Genomic DNA, 15,372 nt, shown 5'->3' on the forward strand with positions numbered 1-15,372 from the left:
CAGGAGCAAGCGTCTTTTAATTTCTTGGCTACAGTCCCCATCTGCAGTGATCTTGGAGCCCAGGAAAATAAAATCTGTCACTACCTCCATTTCTTCCCCATCTATTTGCCAGGAATTGAGAGGGCCAGATGCCATGATCTTGGTTTTCTTAATGTTAAGTTTCAACCCAAGTTTTGCACTCTCCTTCTTCACCTGCAACAAGAGGCTCTTTAGTTCTTCACTTTCTGCCATTAGAGTGGTATCATCTGCGTATCTTAGGTTGTTGATATTTCTTCCGGCAATCTTAATTCCAACTTTTGATTCATCTAGCCCTGCCTTTCTCATGATGTGCTCTGCATATAAGTTAAATAGGCAGGGCGACAGTATACAGCCTTGCCGGACTCCTTTCCCAATTTTGAACCAATCAGTGGTTCCGTGTCCAGTTCTCACTGTTGCTTCTTGACCCGCATATAGGTTTCTCAAGAGCCCAATAAGATGGTCTGGTACTCCCATCTCTTTAAGAACTTGCCACAGTTTGTTATGATCCACACAATCAAAGGCTTTAGCATAGTCAATGAAGCAGAAGTAGATGTTTTTCTGGAACTCCCTAGCTTTCTCCATGATCCAGCGTATGTTGGCAATTTGATCTCTAGTTCCTCTGCCTCTTCGAAATCCTGCCTGCACTTCTGGTAGTTCTCGATCCACATACTGCTGAAGTCTAGCTTGTAGGATTTTAAGCATGACTTTACTAGCATGAGAAATGAGTGCAATGGTGCGATAGTTTGAACATTCTTTGGCACTGCCTTTCTTAGGAATTGGAATGTAAACTGATCTTTTCCAATCCTGTGGCCACTGTTGAGTTTTCCAAATTTGCTGGCAAATTGAGTGTAGCACTTTTACTGCATTGTCTTTTAAGATTTTGAATAGCTCAGCTGGAATACTGTCACCTCCACTAGCTTTGTTGTTGCTCAGCTTTTCTAAGGCCCACTTCACTTCACATTCTAGGATGTCTGGCTCGAGGTCAGTGACCACCTCATTGTGATTATCAGGGACGTTAAGCTCATTCTTGTATAGTTCTTCTGTGTAATTTTGCCACCTCTTCTTAATCTCTTCTGCCTCTGTTAGGTCCCTGCCATTTTGGTCCTTTATCATGCCCATTTTTGCATTAAACGTTCCCTTCATTTCTCCAATTTTCTTGAAAAGATCTCTGGTCCTCCCTATTCTATTGTTTTCTTCTATTTCTTTGCACTGTTCATTTAAGAAGGCATTCTTATCTCTTCTAGCTATTCTCTGGAATTCTGCATTCAATTGGGTGTATCTTTCTTTTTCTCCCTTGCCTTTCGCTTCCCTCCTTTCCTCAGCTATTTGCAAAGCTTCCTCAGACAGCCATTTTGCTTTCTTGCATTTCTTTTTCTTTGGGATGGTTTTGGTTGCTACCTGTTGTACAATGTCACGAACCTCTGTCCATAGTTCTTCAGGCACTCTGTCTATCAGATCTAATTCCTTAAATCTATTTGTCACCTCTACTGTATATTCAACAGGGATATGATTTAATTCATACCTGACTGGCCTAGTGCTTTTCCCTACTTTCTTCAGTTTAAGCCTAAACTTTGCAAGGAGAAGCTCATGGTCTGAGCCACAGTCAGCTCCTGGTCTTGTTTTTACTGACTGTATAGAGCTTCTCCATCTTTGGCTGCAGAGCATATAGTCAATCTGATTTCTGTGTTGACCATCTGGGGTCTCTTGGGTTGTTGGAAAAGAGTGTTTGCTATGACCATCGTATTCTCTTGACAGAATTCTATCAGCCTGTGCCCTGCTTCATTTTGCACTCCAAGGCCAAACTTGCCTGTTATTCCAGTTATCTTTTGGCTTCCTACTTTAGCATTCCAATCCCCCATGATGATAAGAACATCATTTTTTGGTGTTAGTTCTATAAGGTGCTGTAGTGCTTCATAGAACTGGTCAATTTCATCCTCTTCAGCACTGGTGGTTGGGGCATAGACTTGGACTACTGTGATATTGAATGGTTTGCCTTGGATTCGAACTGAGATCATTCTGTCATTTTGAGGATTGTATCCCAGTATTGCTTTTCCTACTCTTTTATTGACTATGAAGGCTACTCCATTTCTTCTGAAGGATTCTTGCCCACAGTAGTATACCTGATGGTCATCTGTATTAAATTCACCCATTCCTGTCCATTTTAGTTCGCTGATACCTAAGATGTCAATGTTCAGTCTTGTCATCTCTTGTTTGACCACGTCCAGTTTTCCTTGATTCATGGATCTTACATTCCAGGTTCCTATGGAGAAAAAATCTTTACAGCATCGGACTTTCCTTTCACCACCAGACACATCCACAGCTGAGCGTCCTTTCGGCTTTGGCCCAGTCACTTCATTCTTTCTGGCGCTACTAGTACTAGCCCTCTGCTCTTCCCCAGTAGCATATTGGACGCCTTCCGACCTGAGGGGCTCATCTTCCAGCGTCATATCGTTTTGCCTTTTGGTACTGTCCATAGGGTTTTCATGGCAAAGATATTGGAGTGGGTTGCCATTTCCTTCTCCAGTGGATCACGTTTTGTCAGAACTCTCTGCTATGACCTGTCCATCTTGGGTGGCCCTGCACGGCATAGCTCATAGCTTCATTGAATTACGCAAGCCCCTTCGCCATGACAAGGCAGTAATCCATGAAGGGGAACAAATATAAATATAGATAACTAATAGGCTTGGGACAATTTTTATCCTTCAACACAAAGAAGTTGAATGTAGATTGAAGTTAAAGATAAACTATCTTTCTTGTGCAGCCATTACCTCTTTGCACATTACCTGCATTCTTTATTGTTATTATTAGTATTGTTCGTGTCGTCATAATAAGTAGGAGGTTTTTTTGTTCACTTAAGAATTTTATGACAGACTATCTGATGTTCCTACAATAGTCCTTGATTGCTATCATATAGACGAAGTGGGAGGATCTCTGTTCATCTTCCAGCGTCTGCCAGAAAGAGAAGGGGAGACGAAAGAGAAATCTGTCTCACACAGGGACACGAGAGCCAATAATCTCATAGTGAAAAGACCACAAGAGTCAATACACTTTCAGACCACAAAAAAGCAGAAGGCGCAGAAGAGAGAGTGGTTGGCTGCTAATCTTTCTGCGTACTGTAGTGGCTTTGGTCTGCCTCGCCTGCTAAAGCTATCAACAATCCATATGAAACTCCCATTAGCAAGGGCTTTGTTTCCATCCTTATATTTGACTCCTTTACTCTTTCTGCCTCTTTCCCCCTTGTTCTTGCCTATAGGGAGATGGGAGCTGTCTCCTTGCCTTTCAGCAGATGACTAAACGAAGAGGAATCTACCTTCTTGGTTTACATCTCCTTTTGTTGGCATGGACACCCTCCTCTGTGGTTTAAGATGTCAAGGTGCAGGATCAGAGGCTGGCAGGGAAAATTCTAGATTGCCGCAATGCAGAAGCCTGAGGAAAAATACACAGCTCAGTCCCCAAAGTAATGTGTTATGAGAAAAAACTGCAAATATGATGTCTTCTCTGAAAATGGCATCCAATCTGGAGTTATGCTAAGATCTCCTAGGATGGGGGAAACTATGTCTATGAACTGTGCATCTTCTCAGACTTATAATGATGTAGAAATAATTTAGGTTTCTCAATAATTCCTCTCTTGGAACTTTAAGAAGTTTCCCCATTCTATCTATTCTGAACATTTTGCATTAGTTGTGTTAAATTTTAGAAGTTGCACAGAGAAATAGTGAGAGGAAGACTTCAAGGAGTAATTATTATTGAGGCATTTTAGCACTGGCTTTACAACATCAGTGACTGCTTGCTTTCTTACAGCAGTTAGTGCAGACATGCCTTTTCCAGACTGGTGCACTAGCTCAGGGGTGGGCAACAATGGCCCCTTTACGACCTGTGGACTTCGACTCCCAGAATTTTTGGCTGGCTCAGGAATTCTGGGAGTTGAAGTCCACAGGTCATAAAGGGGCCATAGCTGCCCACCCCTGCTCTAGTTAGAATTTTGGTTTTATAGTTTCAATATATCTGTAGGACACCATACTGGGCAAGACTGGCACAACAACATCCCTTTGGTCATGTTTTGATTGCCATTAATGTGTATTCAAATTGACAATGCAGTAGAATGCAAATGAATACAAAATCTAGGAATGAGCTGATTCACAACTTAATGGGAAGGCTTTAAACGAAACAATCTCAATGTTCTTGCCCTCTCAAGAGATTTCTGATCTTTTGGGATGATCTGTGAAAAATTAATAGTTGAATGAATAGTTGAAGTAGAATTGAGCAAAGTGGCTCATGCTGTGGATTGGCCCCATGTTTCTGGATAATTTTTGTCACTGCTGAATTTTAGGTCCAAAAGAAAAGTGAGACGGTTTCTTTTCCTTGTTATACTGCAGAAATGTTGTCTTTCACTTCAAGAATACCTTCAAATGCAACCTAATATTGAGTTTGCTAGAATTTTTTTTTAACCCAAATCCTAAAGACTTCCTTGTTTTACAGCTGGCTGTTAACAGAAGCATCCAATAGCTCTGTCAGTCAGTAGGGTCCAAGGTTCAAGTTTTTGAAAAGCAGGTTTTAAACTCCACAGAAGTACTGCTCTCCTGTAGGCACTTCATAAAGAATTACACTCTGGACTTGTAAGTTACATATACTGTATGAGTTAAAGCATTCACATTGTTAGAGGAAGCTGGCATCCCCCTTACCTAGTGCATGGGAATGCACTAGAAGCTTGATAAGGAGGAGGCAAATATCACAAAGAATACCAGTGCTAGGAAATTAGGAGAAGTGTTGTATTTTGCTTTGAACTTTTTTTTCCCCCCTGGGTGATCTAAATCCCTCAGATTAGCTAGAGGAGTCAGCTGTCCTTAATGTCATGTTTTTAACTGGATGTGACTTATTATTTTTATTCATTTTAAAGAAATAAATCCCTTCCTAAGTCTTTTTTGTTTAGCAGCTGGAAAATGCTGCTGTGGTTGTGGGAGGTCCCTCTGGAAGAAAGAGAAATGTTTTGGCGAGTAGGGAATGGAAAGGAATGATTTGGCCGGGCCTCTGATCTCCTCCCCTTAGGTTAAAGCTCTCTTTTCACCCTCCCTCTTGCTCCACTGTCATTCTGCCTCTTTTCTCCGCCTCTTTTCAACCACCGCCACACACACACACACACCCCTGTTTTCTCTCGGTGACTAGAGGACTGTATGTGAGTGGCTGGGAGCTGAAGAAACTCCTTCTGCACTTCAGTCACTCAGCCTTTTCTGTGATGTCATCCTGAAATCACATAACTACGGGATGATAAGTGAACCCCTCGGGATCTGACTGGCTGAAATTACAGACAGGGTTTTATCCCACTCGTTTCCTACAAGTCAAGGGAAAAACAAGCCTCATTCCCATGCCTGAGAAAAGATGGAGTGACAGTCTGCTCCGGCCGAGCTCTTTTAGGAGCACCCTTGCACTTCAACTCTGAAGAATTAAACAAACAAGCCCAGTTTCTCTCCAGCTGCAGAGACTTCCCTAAGTGGTAAGTTTGTCTTGCCTGTGATGGGGTTTAGTTCTGGTCTTGGGGGGATCCATGATCAAAAATAAAAAAAATAAAAAAAATAGAAATGGGACCAATTTAGGCTTTTCCTGCTTGGAGAAGTTCTCCCCATGGTCCTGTGACTGAGGTAAGGGAGGGGGGCTTCTTGAGGCGACCCACCTCCCAAACCAGAAGGCAATACGATTTTTAAGTGGGTACCGGAGGTCTCTAATACAGAGTACGAAGAACTGTCTCTAAGGCTCTGCTACATGGCTGGGTCCTTTATCCCAGTTTGCCATCAGAGTCCCTGAGGCAGGGAGGATGAGTACCCAGAGATGCTACTCTTCTTGCTATCTAAGAGAAGCTGTTTTGTGAAAAACCCCTGTTCTTTTTATAAATTTGCATGCGCACCCTCTCACGATGGGACTTGTAGACGTTAACCTTCACAAACTCAACCAAATTGTTTTTTATCATCCTTGTGTTGTGACTGGTGACTGAATTTCCGAGGAGAGCACAAGGGGAGAAGTGATGTAAAACTTTACCCAGATCAAGAGATTAGGAGAAATAACTCCTGCCAATGAATACTGTAGCCAATGGTGTGTGATTGATTTGATCAGGTGATTCAGTTGCTCTTTACTAAGGAAAAACCTGAAAGTTAAAACTCAATGTGACCTGGGAATTCTAACCGGTAGAACCTGGAGAATAAAATTTACCTACCCAAGACCTTTCTCCAGAGCTGCTGTTTGTCATGTAACTGATTCCTTTTTATTAATATTTTTCTGCAGAGTAAACTGACTGACTGACGCCATCTAGGCTGGCAGAATTATAATTGGGCTTGACTCCCACCATTTCCAGAAAGCTGGAAGTGGTCCCAGCCGGCAGTACCTTTTCATTATAGATTCTTTTAATAACTTTTCCCTATCAAAACACGAACCTTCCATTTAGGAAGATTGGGATGTGTGAGGTAGATATATAGAAGAAAAAAAAATGTGAGGAATAACAGCAAATAATCCAGCTATATTTCTACATCACACAGCTCAGAGTATTATTCATTTGGGTGAAAGGTGAGACATTGAAGAGCAAAATGAGGAATCTATCCTTACCCGACTAGGCTGTTAATTTCCCTCAGCAGAGCTAGAAGGGCTGGGTAGCAGACAGAACAATTATCTTTTTTTTGCTATTGGCATTGAAATCCTTGTTCTTGCTCTCTGAATCGATACAGACAACTTAGCCGCTTCCCTCTTTCATGCCCTTGCAGTATCTACTATCTTTGACAACTCTGGCAGCTGCATCAATAAACAAATGGGTGTTCTTCCTCCTCTCTTTCCTGCGTGTCACTTGACTGAATGGGTCTGTCTGCTGGCCTTCATTATTGGAACAGAGGAGATCAACAAGGGAGGCACCTGTTGCTACTAGCTAGACTGGGCACCAGAACAGTGTTTTGGGTTTTTTTTTGTTTTGTTTTTTATAACAAATGGCTGAGGGAAAATCTGCCTCACCTCAGCTGGATTTTTTTTTCATTCAATTTGAAAAAGAGAGAAATAACGTTTAAAGTCCCAACAAAGATGTTCACAGGTTGGGATGGTTTGTAATCGTTTAGGTACCGTCCATAGCACCATTGTAATTCTTTATCACAGCAAAGGACCAGTGTGTGTGTGCGTTTGTGTGTTTGTGTCTGTGTGTACTCTTTTTTGCAAGCACAGTGTTGTTGTGTCGATGTCCCCTGGAAGAACTCCCAGTACTTAATTCCTCATGAAATTAGTTCCATTCACATTTTGTTGCAAAGTGAGTAACAAAGTACAATTATCTCATCATGCTCACAGTTTTCAGTGTTTAAGCTTTGGAGATAAACCTACATTATCATTATATCGATAATGTGTATAGGCTTGGTGGGAGTGGAATTCTCTTGTTTCACAATTCTGTGTAACATAGAGCAGACAGTGCAGAAGGACAGAATGCCACATCAACTATGTTGCATGCTACTCCTTATAGAAGACAAAAGACCCTCCATCCTGCCTTAATGCTTGTGGGCACTTGCACTGTTAACAACCTCACCCCTCTGACTTTCTGGTTGTTTGTGGGAGTACCATCATGGCTCCTGTCTGGGACTTTGGTGGATAAGGAAGGGAAGAAAGGGCTATTTTGTTTTCGGTGAGAAAATGGGAAAAATCTATACCTCTTTCAATACTTACTTTAATTTCCTTGGTGCGTTTTCCTCCATAGGAAGGGAAGAAGGAAATCGAAAAGGAAATAGCATAGCCACCCTCTGGATACTCTCTTGAAAAGCAGAGCGGGGTGGATGGCGGGGGAGCTAGGCACTATGGGACCTTGATTTCATGATGGAATTGGGTAATCTCAGGAGACAAAAAGAAATTTGTACAAGTGAAAAGCCTTCTGAAAAAGCCAGTGTTTCTGCTAGATCTGAGATAAAGGTTTATTGGCTCAAGTAGGGGAGGGGGAGGGGGGGTTGCCTCTCTCAGATGCCCATCCCTAAAATGGAACAGAAAATTATCACCTCTTTGAGGGCTAACTGTTATCTTGGGAACATATTGAAGACTGCTAGCAGTAATGGGAGCAGAATAGTCTATTATTCTATACCATAACCCCATCTTCTCTCTGATAAGCTGAATGATTCCCTGAACCCAACCTGCTATTTATAGGGGCAGCTTTGGTAGAAATACAGCAAGGACAGAACAAGGTCAGTTAGGTATCCAGAACATCCTACCCACCTACCCTCCATTCCTTTAGTGAGCATCCCAAATTGGTGGGTGATCCTCTTGACAAGGTATTTGGGGACAAGATTAGTCTCTCTCCTCTTTGCCCCTCTCAGTTTCCCATGAACCCTTGAAATAGAACGATATGCAAGATGCATTCTGGTATGTCTTCTGGCTGCATTTTCAAATTAAAAATAATTGTTTGGCAGCAAGATGGCTTTGGGAGAGTTCTACTGGCACCAGAGAGCAGCTTTTGGACCTGTTAACTAAATACAGATGTGTTTTGTTGTAGGCTCAACAATTCACTTCTTAAGCTGAAATTTGTACCACCAGCCCATTGTGGCCGCATCAGTTCTTCTGGTTATGCAATCTCACTAAGGACACTTAATGGCTCCAGGAGATTGAAGGGATGGTATGACTCCCAAGAGGAGAAGCAGACTACAGTGTAGGTTTTACTTCAATCATTCTTGTGGCTTCTGCACAAAATTCATCAGTTGTTCGGGGCTTGTATGTGCAGCTGCCCAACCCTTGGGAAGAATGTGAGAGGTTCACTCCATCTTTGTAATGCAATGATTGCAGTTGGGCAACCTGGACTCCATATAGCCTTCTGAGAAAGGTCAGTTCCGGAAAATTAGGTTGAAAGTTCTTTAACTGAGTTTAGAAAAGATTTGGTAGGTTTAAGTGTTGATCACTAGAAAACCCTGGAAAGTATTTTATGACTGCCTGTTTGTAAGGATGTGTGATTTGCTCCCCTCCCCTAATAGTTAGTGTAAACAAATTTTAGACAGTAATTGTGCATGCACACTACCACTATGCAGTTGGCCATGAAATGAACAAGTGTGTGGTATTTTAGATGCTGAGCACTACTGTGTATTTCTTGAACATTTTGTCTCTGTGTTAATGTGTTCTTGGTGCTCTGGTGATGGTTTTTCGTATATGTATATTACTTTAGCCTCCTTTTGTGGGGGAGCAAAGGAAAGTAGATGCTGGATTTATGCTTTTGCTTACATAAATTCTATAGTTACTGCTGTATAATGGTTGTTAATAGTATTTGGATGTGTATCTGTGCGTGCCTGTATGTGTGTGAATGCATATGCATACATGTATGCATGCATCTTTGTGCTTCGTGAGAAAGAATTGTGGTAAGTTAGAATTGTGAGTCCATTTCGGAAGTGCTTGATCTTTGCAGATAAGCGCTTTGTGATCTACACTCTTCCATTAGTTCATCTTTTGTTCCTGAATCAATCTTTGGCTTTTTGCCAAAGAGAAGTCATTTCCCCCCCCCCCCCCAAACAAGTGCATTCCATGTTGTATTCAAGCAGTTCCAGGAAAATTCACAGAGGCTCCAAAACAAGAAAAAGAACATATTTTCTGATTTTCTCTATGAATAAATATAAAGGTTTTTTAAATACATATTACAGCCCTTTTCGAACTTTCCTAAAACCCACATAGAAAGCAGTTTTGAAGCATCAAATATGTGATCTAATGCAACTATGAATTTTATCAGGGTTCTTTCATACAAGAAAGTAAATAGACGTTTAATCTTACTTATCTGACAAGAACTCTGGCTGAATTGTTCTATTTATTCAACGTTAAAACAAAACAATATGACCTTTATGACCAAAGTCCTATTTAGGGCACTGGCAAACAACTCACCAGTCTTTGAGCTGCCAAAAAAACTTGCCCTGTTGATCACCAAGTCCTATTCTATCGCTATAAATGGGATTAACAACTGGTGCTACCCATATAGTTTTAATAAGAGACACATTAAGGCATATGATTGGTGGAATCCTTTATTTCCTCCCCTATTAAATTTCAGCTGTTTTCCAGTGGAAAAACAACCACCAATTACTGCCATTAACAGGTTGGGCAAGTATAGGTAAGTGTGGAGCAGTGTGTTTAACCATCTGTCAGATTTCCTGACTAACACATCATAGATACATATCCTTAATCTAACATTGGTTCCCACGGTGGTGGATTAAATACATACTCACAAACAGATTATTGGAGATAACAGTGCCCTCCCATTTATGTTCCCCAGCAACCAGTAGAGAGAAGCATGCATATTCAGCCAACTTTTTCGTTATATTCTCCATTGCAGTTGCCAGGATTTATTTTCTGGCCAAGTAAAACCAAAGGAGACCTGTAGAGCCCCCCCCCCAAAAAAAAACCCCTCCTGTATTTTGTAGTTCCTGGCTTACAGCAAAAGGCAGAGGTTCAGCTCCTCCTAGAATGCCATTTATGGGAAACTGTTTATATTTTTGTAGTTTTACATCCCCCTCTCTCCTTTGCCAGGGTTTCCTATATTATTGGATCAATGTGAAACACAACTGCTATGAAAAAACATCCTGTGTTCAGATAACGGGGGAAAAAAGAAAGCGGGAAGCGTCCCGTGCAATTGTTTTGGCTCTGATTCATCAGTGCTTCTTCAGCTGCAATGTATGGGGCAGACCTCAGGGACACAGATTGATGCCTCTTTGGTGCAGAGGACATGTGACATGAATTTCCGAGTGTTCAATTGGTAGAGCAGCCATGTTTATTCTCTTGGTAACCAAAAGTGGACACCAGCCCAGAAATCATTTTAAGTTTCAACTAGGACACAGGGGTCTCCATACCTGGCAACTTTAAGACTTGTGGACTTCAACTCCCAGAATTCTTCAGCCAGCCATGCTGGCTGAAAAATTCTGAGAGTTAAAATCCGTAAGTCTTAAAAGTTGCCAGGTTTGGAAACCCATGAACTAGGAGATCTGGCTTAACTGACAATTTCCTTGTCTTCTTTCTCTGATCTTCCATGCAGACGTTGGGCACACCCAAGGACCCCTGGATGGAAGCCTCTATGCCAAGGTGAAAAAGAAAGACTCGCTTCACGGCAGCACTGGCACTGTCAACCCCAACCGGCTTGCCCTCTCTGCCGCCCCCAACCACATTGAGCACACGCTCTCGGTAAGCAGTGATTCAGGGAACTCAACTGCTTCCACCAAGACGGACAAGACTGATGAGCAGGCGGCATCTTCGGTTCCTAGCAGCAGTGGAGGAAACAACCCTATTTTGACCCCCGAAGAAAAGCGGGAGCTTGAGAGTTTGCTTAGTGGATTTGGTTTGGAAAACGAAGCCACCATGCACAACCACAGCCCCAGTGAGGTAACAGCAGCTCTTTCTGCTTCACCAGGCCGCCATATTATACCAGCTCAGGTTCATGTCAATGGGGAAGCTGCTGGCTTAGTGGCTGAGAGGGAAACTGACATTTTGGATGATGAGTTGCCCAACCAGGATGGACACAGTGTGGGTAGCTTAGGTACCCTTTCCTCTTTCGATGGCGCTACCAACACCAGTGACATTGGCTATCATGAGGCTCCCCGGATGGAGAGCCTCAATTCCTTACCCAATGGTTCATCCAACTTCAATGGCTTAGACAAGCTGCACGATTCGGAGATGGTTATCAATGGTGGTTATCCCTACAACAATCAGAATGCCTTGCGGAACATCATGGGACGTCACCCTCATGATCCTTATGCGCACATCAGGCCCTCAGTGTCTGCCCAAGAAAATTTGGCTGATTATCACCAGCATGGCTTCCCCACTCCTGGCTGGTTACAACCCCAGCCACCAGCCTCCAGCCAGCAGTATCCCTATGGCTATGACTCAAATAGCATATATCGCTCCCAGTCCTTCCCCACAGCTACTGCTGAAATCTCCCAGCTTCCTCAAGCACCAACCCGGAGCACAAGTAGTCGAGAAGCTGTCCAGAGGGGGCTTAATTCTTGGCAGCAACAAAGTGGAGGTAGCAGACCTCCATCACGTCAACAGGATGGTGCTCGAGACAGCCACAGTTCCAGCATTGCTAGTGCAAGTCCCCAATCCAGCCCTTCACAAGCAGCACCCTCTCAAAGCATAAGCATCCCTGAATTCCCTACAGTTGCCTCCCAGAAGGAAATAGAACAATCCATTGAAGCTCTCAATATGCTCATGCATGACCTGGATCCCTCGGTCTCCATGATGCCTAAATCCCAGAGTGTTCCATTGGCTACCAGAGAAGACAGGCCACATCCCGTAGCTCTTTCAATGTCTGCCCAACCTGTGATAGGACCTCAAGTGGTACAACCAAAGGCTACCAATGCTTTTGGCTTGATTCCAGGAGGCCCTTCACAAACCTCCCTTGGCTCCAGTGTGCCCCAGATGGCCGAACCAATACCTAAAGCGCATCCTATGAAACTATTGCTCAACAGTGTTGGAGAACCGGAGTGTCCAGCACAAGATCTCAGAGAGGCCTATTCTCCATATGGCTATCAGAATCAACAGTCAGCTGTAATACAAGGAAAGAGCCTTGGGCAGATGGCAGGAAGCCCACCCACCTCTCTCAGGCCTCATGCAGCAGCATGCAAAGTCATGGAAGGGCAGCAGCCTCTGCTGATATCACCTCCCTCATTCACAACAGCAGTCCAAACTCAGATGCCCTTAAATGAGGCTGAGCATCACGGGGAAACCTCTCAGGCCCCAGGGGAAGAGCCTTTGCATCTCGAAGGCCTGGTGGCCCACAGAATAGCAGGTAAGAAAGTCTTGCTGTAGGTTTTAATTTGAATAAGCTGCCTCTGTTTTAAGGCCCTAAATGTGGATTTTGTAAGTCATCGGATGTGTGCTTTTTTAAGGAACTCGCTTTTGTTCAGATGGCTTCATTCAAATTAGAGTGATAAACTCAACTCTTCCTATAAAATGCAGAATGAAAAGACTGCGGTGCTGAAAATGCAGAAAATGTTTCGTTTTCACTCACAGTGGCCTTTTTCTAAAGGCCGGATTTTTCAATAGTTGCTATTGACTATTTATTCAGTTCTAAACAGTGGCCTGGGCACTGTACCTCATACTGTAACTGCATGTCATTGCCCAAGGAGGTTTGAGTTCTTGGAGTTAAGGATTGAGAGGTTGGAAGGGGCCAATTGGTGGTGCAGTAAATGAAATTCAAGCATTGATGTAGCTAGAGGAAGGCCCTGGCAATTCATGAAGAAAAATGCATAGCTAAAAAATTCCCTTAATTATGCATAGGAATGCATGAGTCAGTATGGAGGAAGGGTGACATGATCTTAAATATTTCATAGGTTATTGTCTTGGGCCAGTAATGGCTAGCATTTTTAGCAAGTGTGTCATATGCAAATGCCAAGCTTTTGATAGGATCAGCGTAGTTTGTATCATATCTCAGATAATCTGCCTCTGTTTGCCTGCTAAGCTGGAGGAACAGACATTACTACCACTTTATAAAGCCTTAGTAAGACCACACCTGGAATACTGCATCCAGTTTTGGTTACCACATTTCAAAGAAGGTGTTGAGACTTTGGAAAAAGTGCAGGGAAGAGCAACTAAGATGATTAAAGGCTTGGAGACTAAAACATATGAACAGTTGCAGGACTTGGGTTTGGCTAGTCTAGAGAAAAGAAGGACTGGGGGCGCGGGGGGGGGGGGGAAGAGGGGACATAATAGCAGTATTCCAGTATTTGAGAGGCTGCCACAAAGAAGAGGAGGTCAACCTATTCTCCAAAGCGTGGGAGGGCAGGAGAGGAAACAATGGATGGAAACTAATCAAGGAGAGAAGCAACCTGGAATTATGGAGAAACTGCCTAGCAGTGAGGACAATTAACCATTGGAACAGCTTGCCTTCAGAAGTGGGGTGGTGGTGGTTCATCCTGGGAGGTCTTTAAGAAGAGACTAGACCACCACTTGTCTGAAATGGTATAGGGTCTCCTGTTTGAGCAGGGAGTTGGTCTAGAAGACCTTCAAGGTCCCTTCCAGCTGTATTCTGATTGATTTATTGACTGCAGCTAGAATTGTCCCATTTGAAGACTAGAGGATCCCCAACCGCCACTTCAACCTAGGAAGAGTGTGAATCCCTGCTGCCTAAATAGCATTACTATATGTTGGCGATCTGTAATCTGTATTTAGCATCTTCATTAACATGAGATAACGATGAGCACCACAAACCTTTCCCCAAAGCTTTTTTTTTGTAGAAGAATTCTTTTCCTTCCTTCTCCCAAAAGGAGAAAAATTGATTTTGGGAGCCACGGCACTTATTTCCCTGAATTTGGGTGCTCTCCCTGTGTTCTGATAGCCATAGCTAATTCATGGGTATCTATGCCTCACTTGCCCTAAATTGACATCTTTATAAACTCAAGAAATCCTGACTTTCTAATGTATAATTGTTAGCAGTTGACATTAAAACATACAATACAACATTGTTGGATAGATTGGATCCTAGGGAGAGATTACCCAGCAACTGCTAGGGTGATTGTGGCAAACAACACTGGGCTTTGATTTGATTTGATATTCAGTGAATGAAGGAACTGGCAAAAAGCTTTTAGTGTCTTTGCTGCAAGCTGCTGATTTAGGAAGGAAATGTCCACCACACCCACAGAAGCTCAATATTCCATAGCCTCGGGTGCTTCTTTTGTGTCTTTTTCTGATGCTCAGAGGACGGGAAGACTTGGGCAGAGCTCTGCATCCTCTGAACTGAGAAAGTGGTATTCAGTAACAACAAGTAATGTGCATGAGTTTAAATACATGATGTGTTCATAACTGTTTCCCTTTTGGTGAAAAAGGCTTTGCTGAAGACCTTTGTCTTTGCAAAGCTAGATATCTGAAAAAGCAGCGGAATCCCACTTTTTTCTAGAGGGCCTATGGCATAGACAGGACAAGGTACTTTGGCTTATGAACCTAGTTGAAAACTCTTTGTTATAATCAGTGGAAGGAAATTATAACAATCTGAAAAACTTTATAGACTGTAAGATCTTCACTCCTGCCCCATCACTAAGGGCAGGCTCAACAGCCTGTTCTTCTACTACTCCAGTGATGATTTTAACAGACTAAGACAGGGATAGGCAACGTTGGCTCTTTTATGACTCGTGGACTTCAACTCCCAGAATTCCTGAGCCAGCATGGCTCAGCATGGAAACCTCTCCCTTTTCCCTCAGCATGGCTGGCTCAGGAATTCTGGGAGTTGAAGTTCATGAGTCATAAAAGAGCCAAGGTTGCCTATCCATGGACTCAGCGAACAACAGAGTTGCAAGGGACCTTGGAAGTCTTCTAGTCCAAGCCCCTTGCTCAAGCAGGGAACTCTATACCATTTCAGACAAATCATTGTCCAATCTCTTCCGAAAAACCTCCATACCA

General features: G+C 42.9%; 1 protein-coding gene across 13 annotated transcripts in view; it reads left to right on the forward strand.

Moving 5' to 3' along the window:
- TNS1 (tensin 1) overlaps positions 1-15,372 on the forward strand; it is a 402,998-nt gene that overhangs the window by 323,394 nt on the left and 64,232 nt on the right. For all 13 annotated transcript variants that reach the window (XM_083349831.1, XM_083349836.1, XM_083349838.1 and 10 more), the window contains one exon: positions 11,018-12,766. In XM_083349831.1, the coding sequence (XP_083205957.1) occupies positions 11,018-12,766 (1,749 nt within the window). The remainder of the gene's footprint in view (positions 1-11,017; positions 12,767-15,372) is intronic.

The sequence above is a fragment of the Vipera ursinii genome, assembly GCF_947247035.1.
Source record: "Vipera ursinii genome assembly, chromosome: 1".
NCBI classification, from domain to species: Eukaryota; Metazoa; Chordata; class Lepidosauria; order Squamata; family Viperidae; genus Vipera; species Vipera ursinii.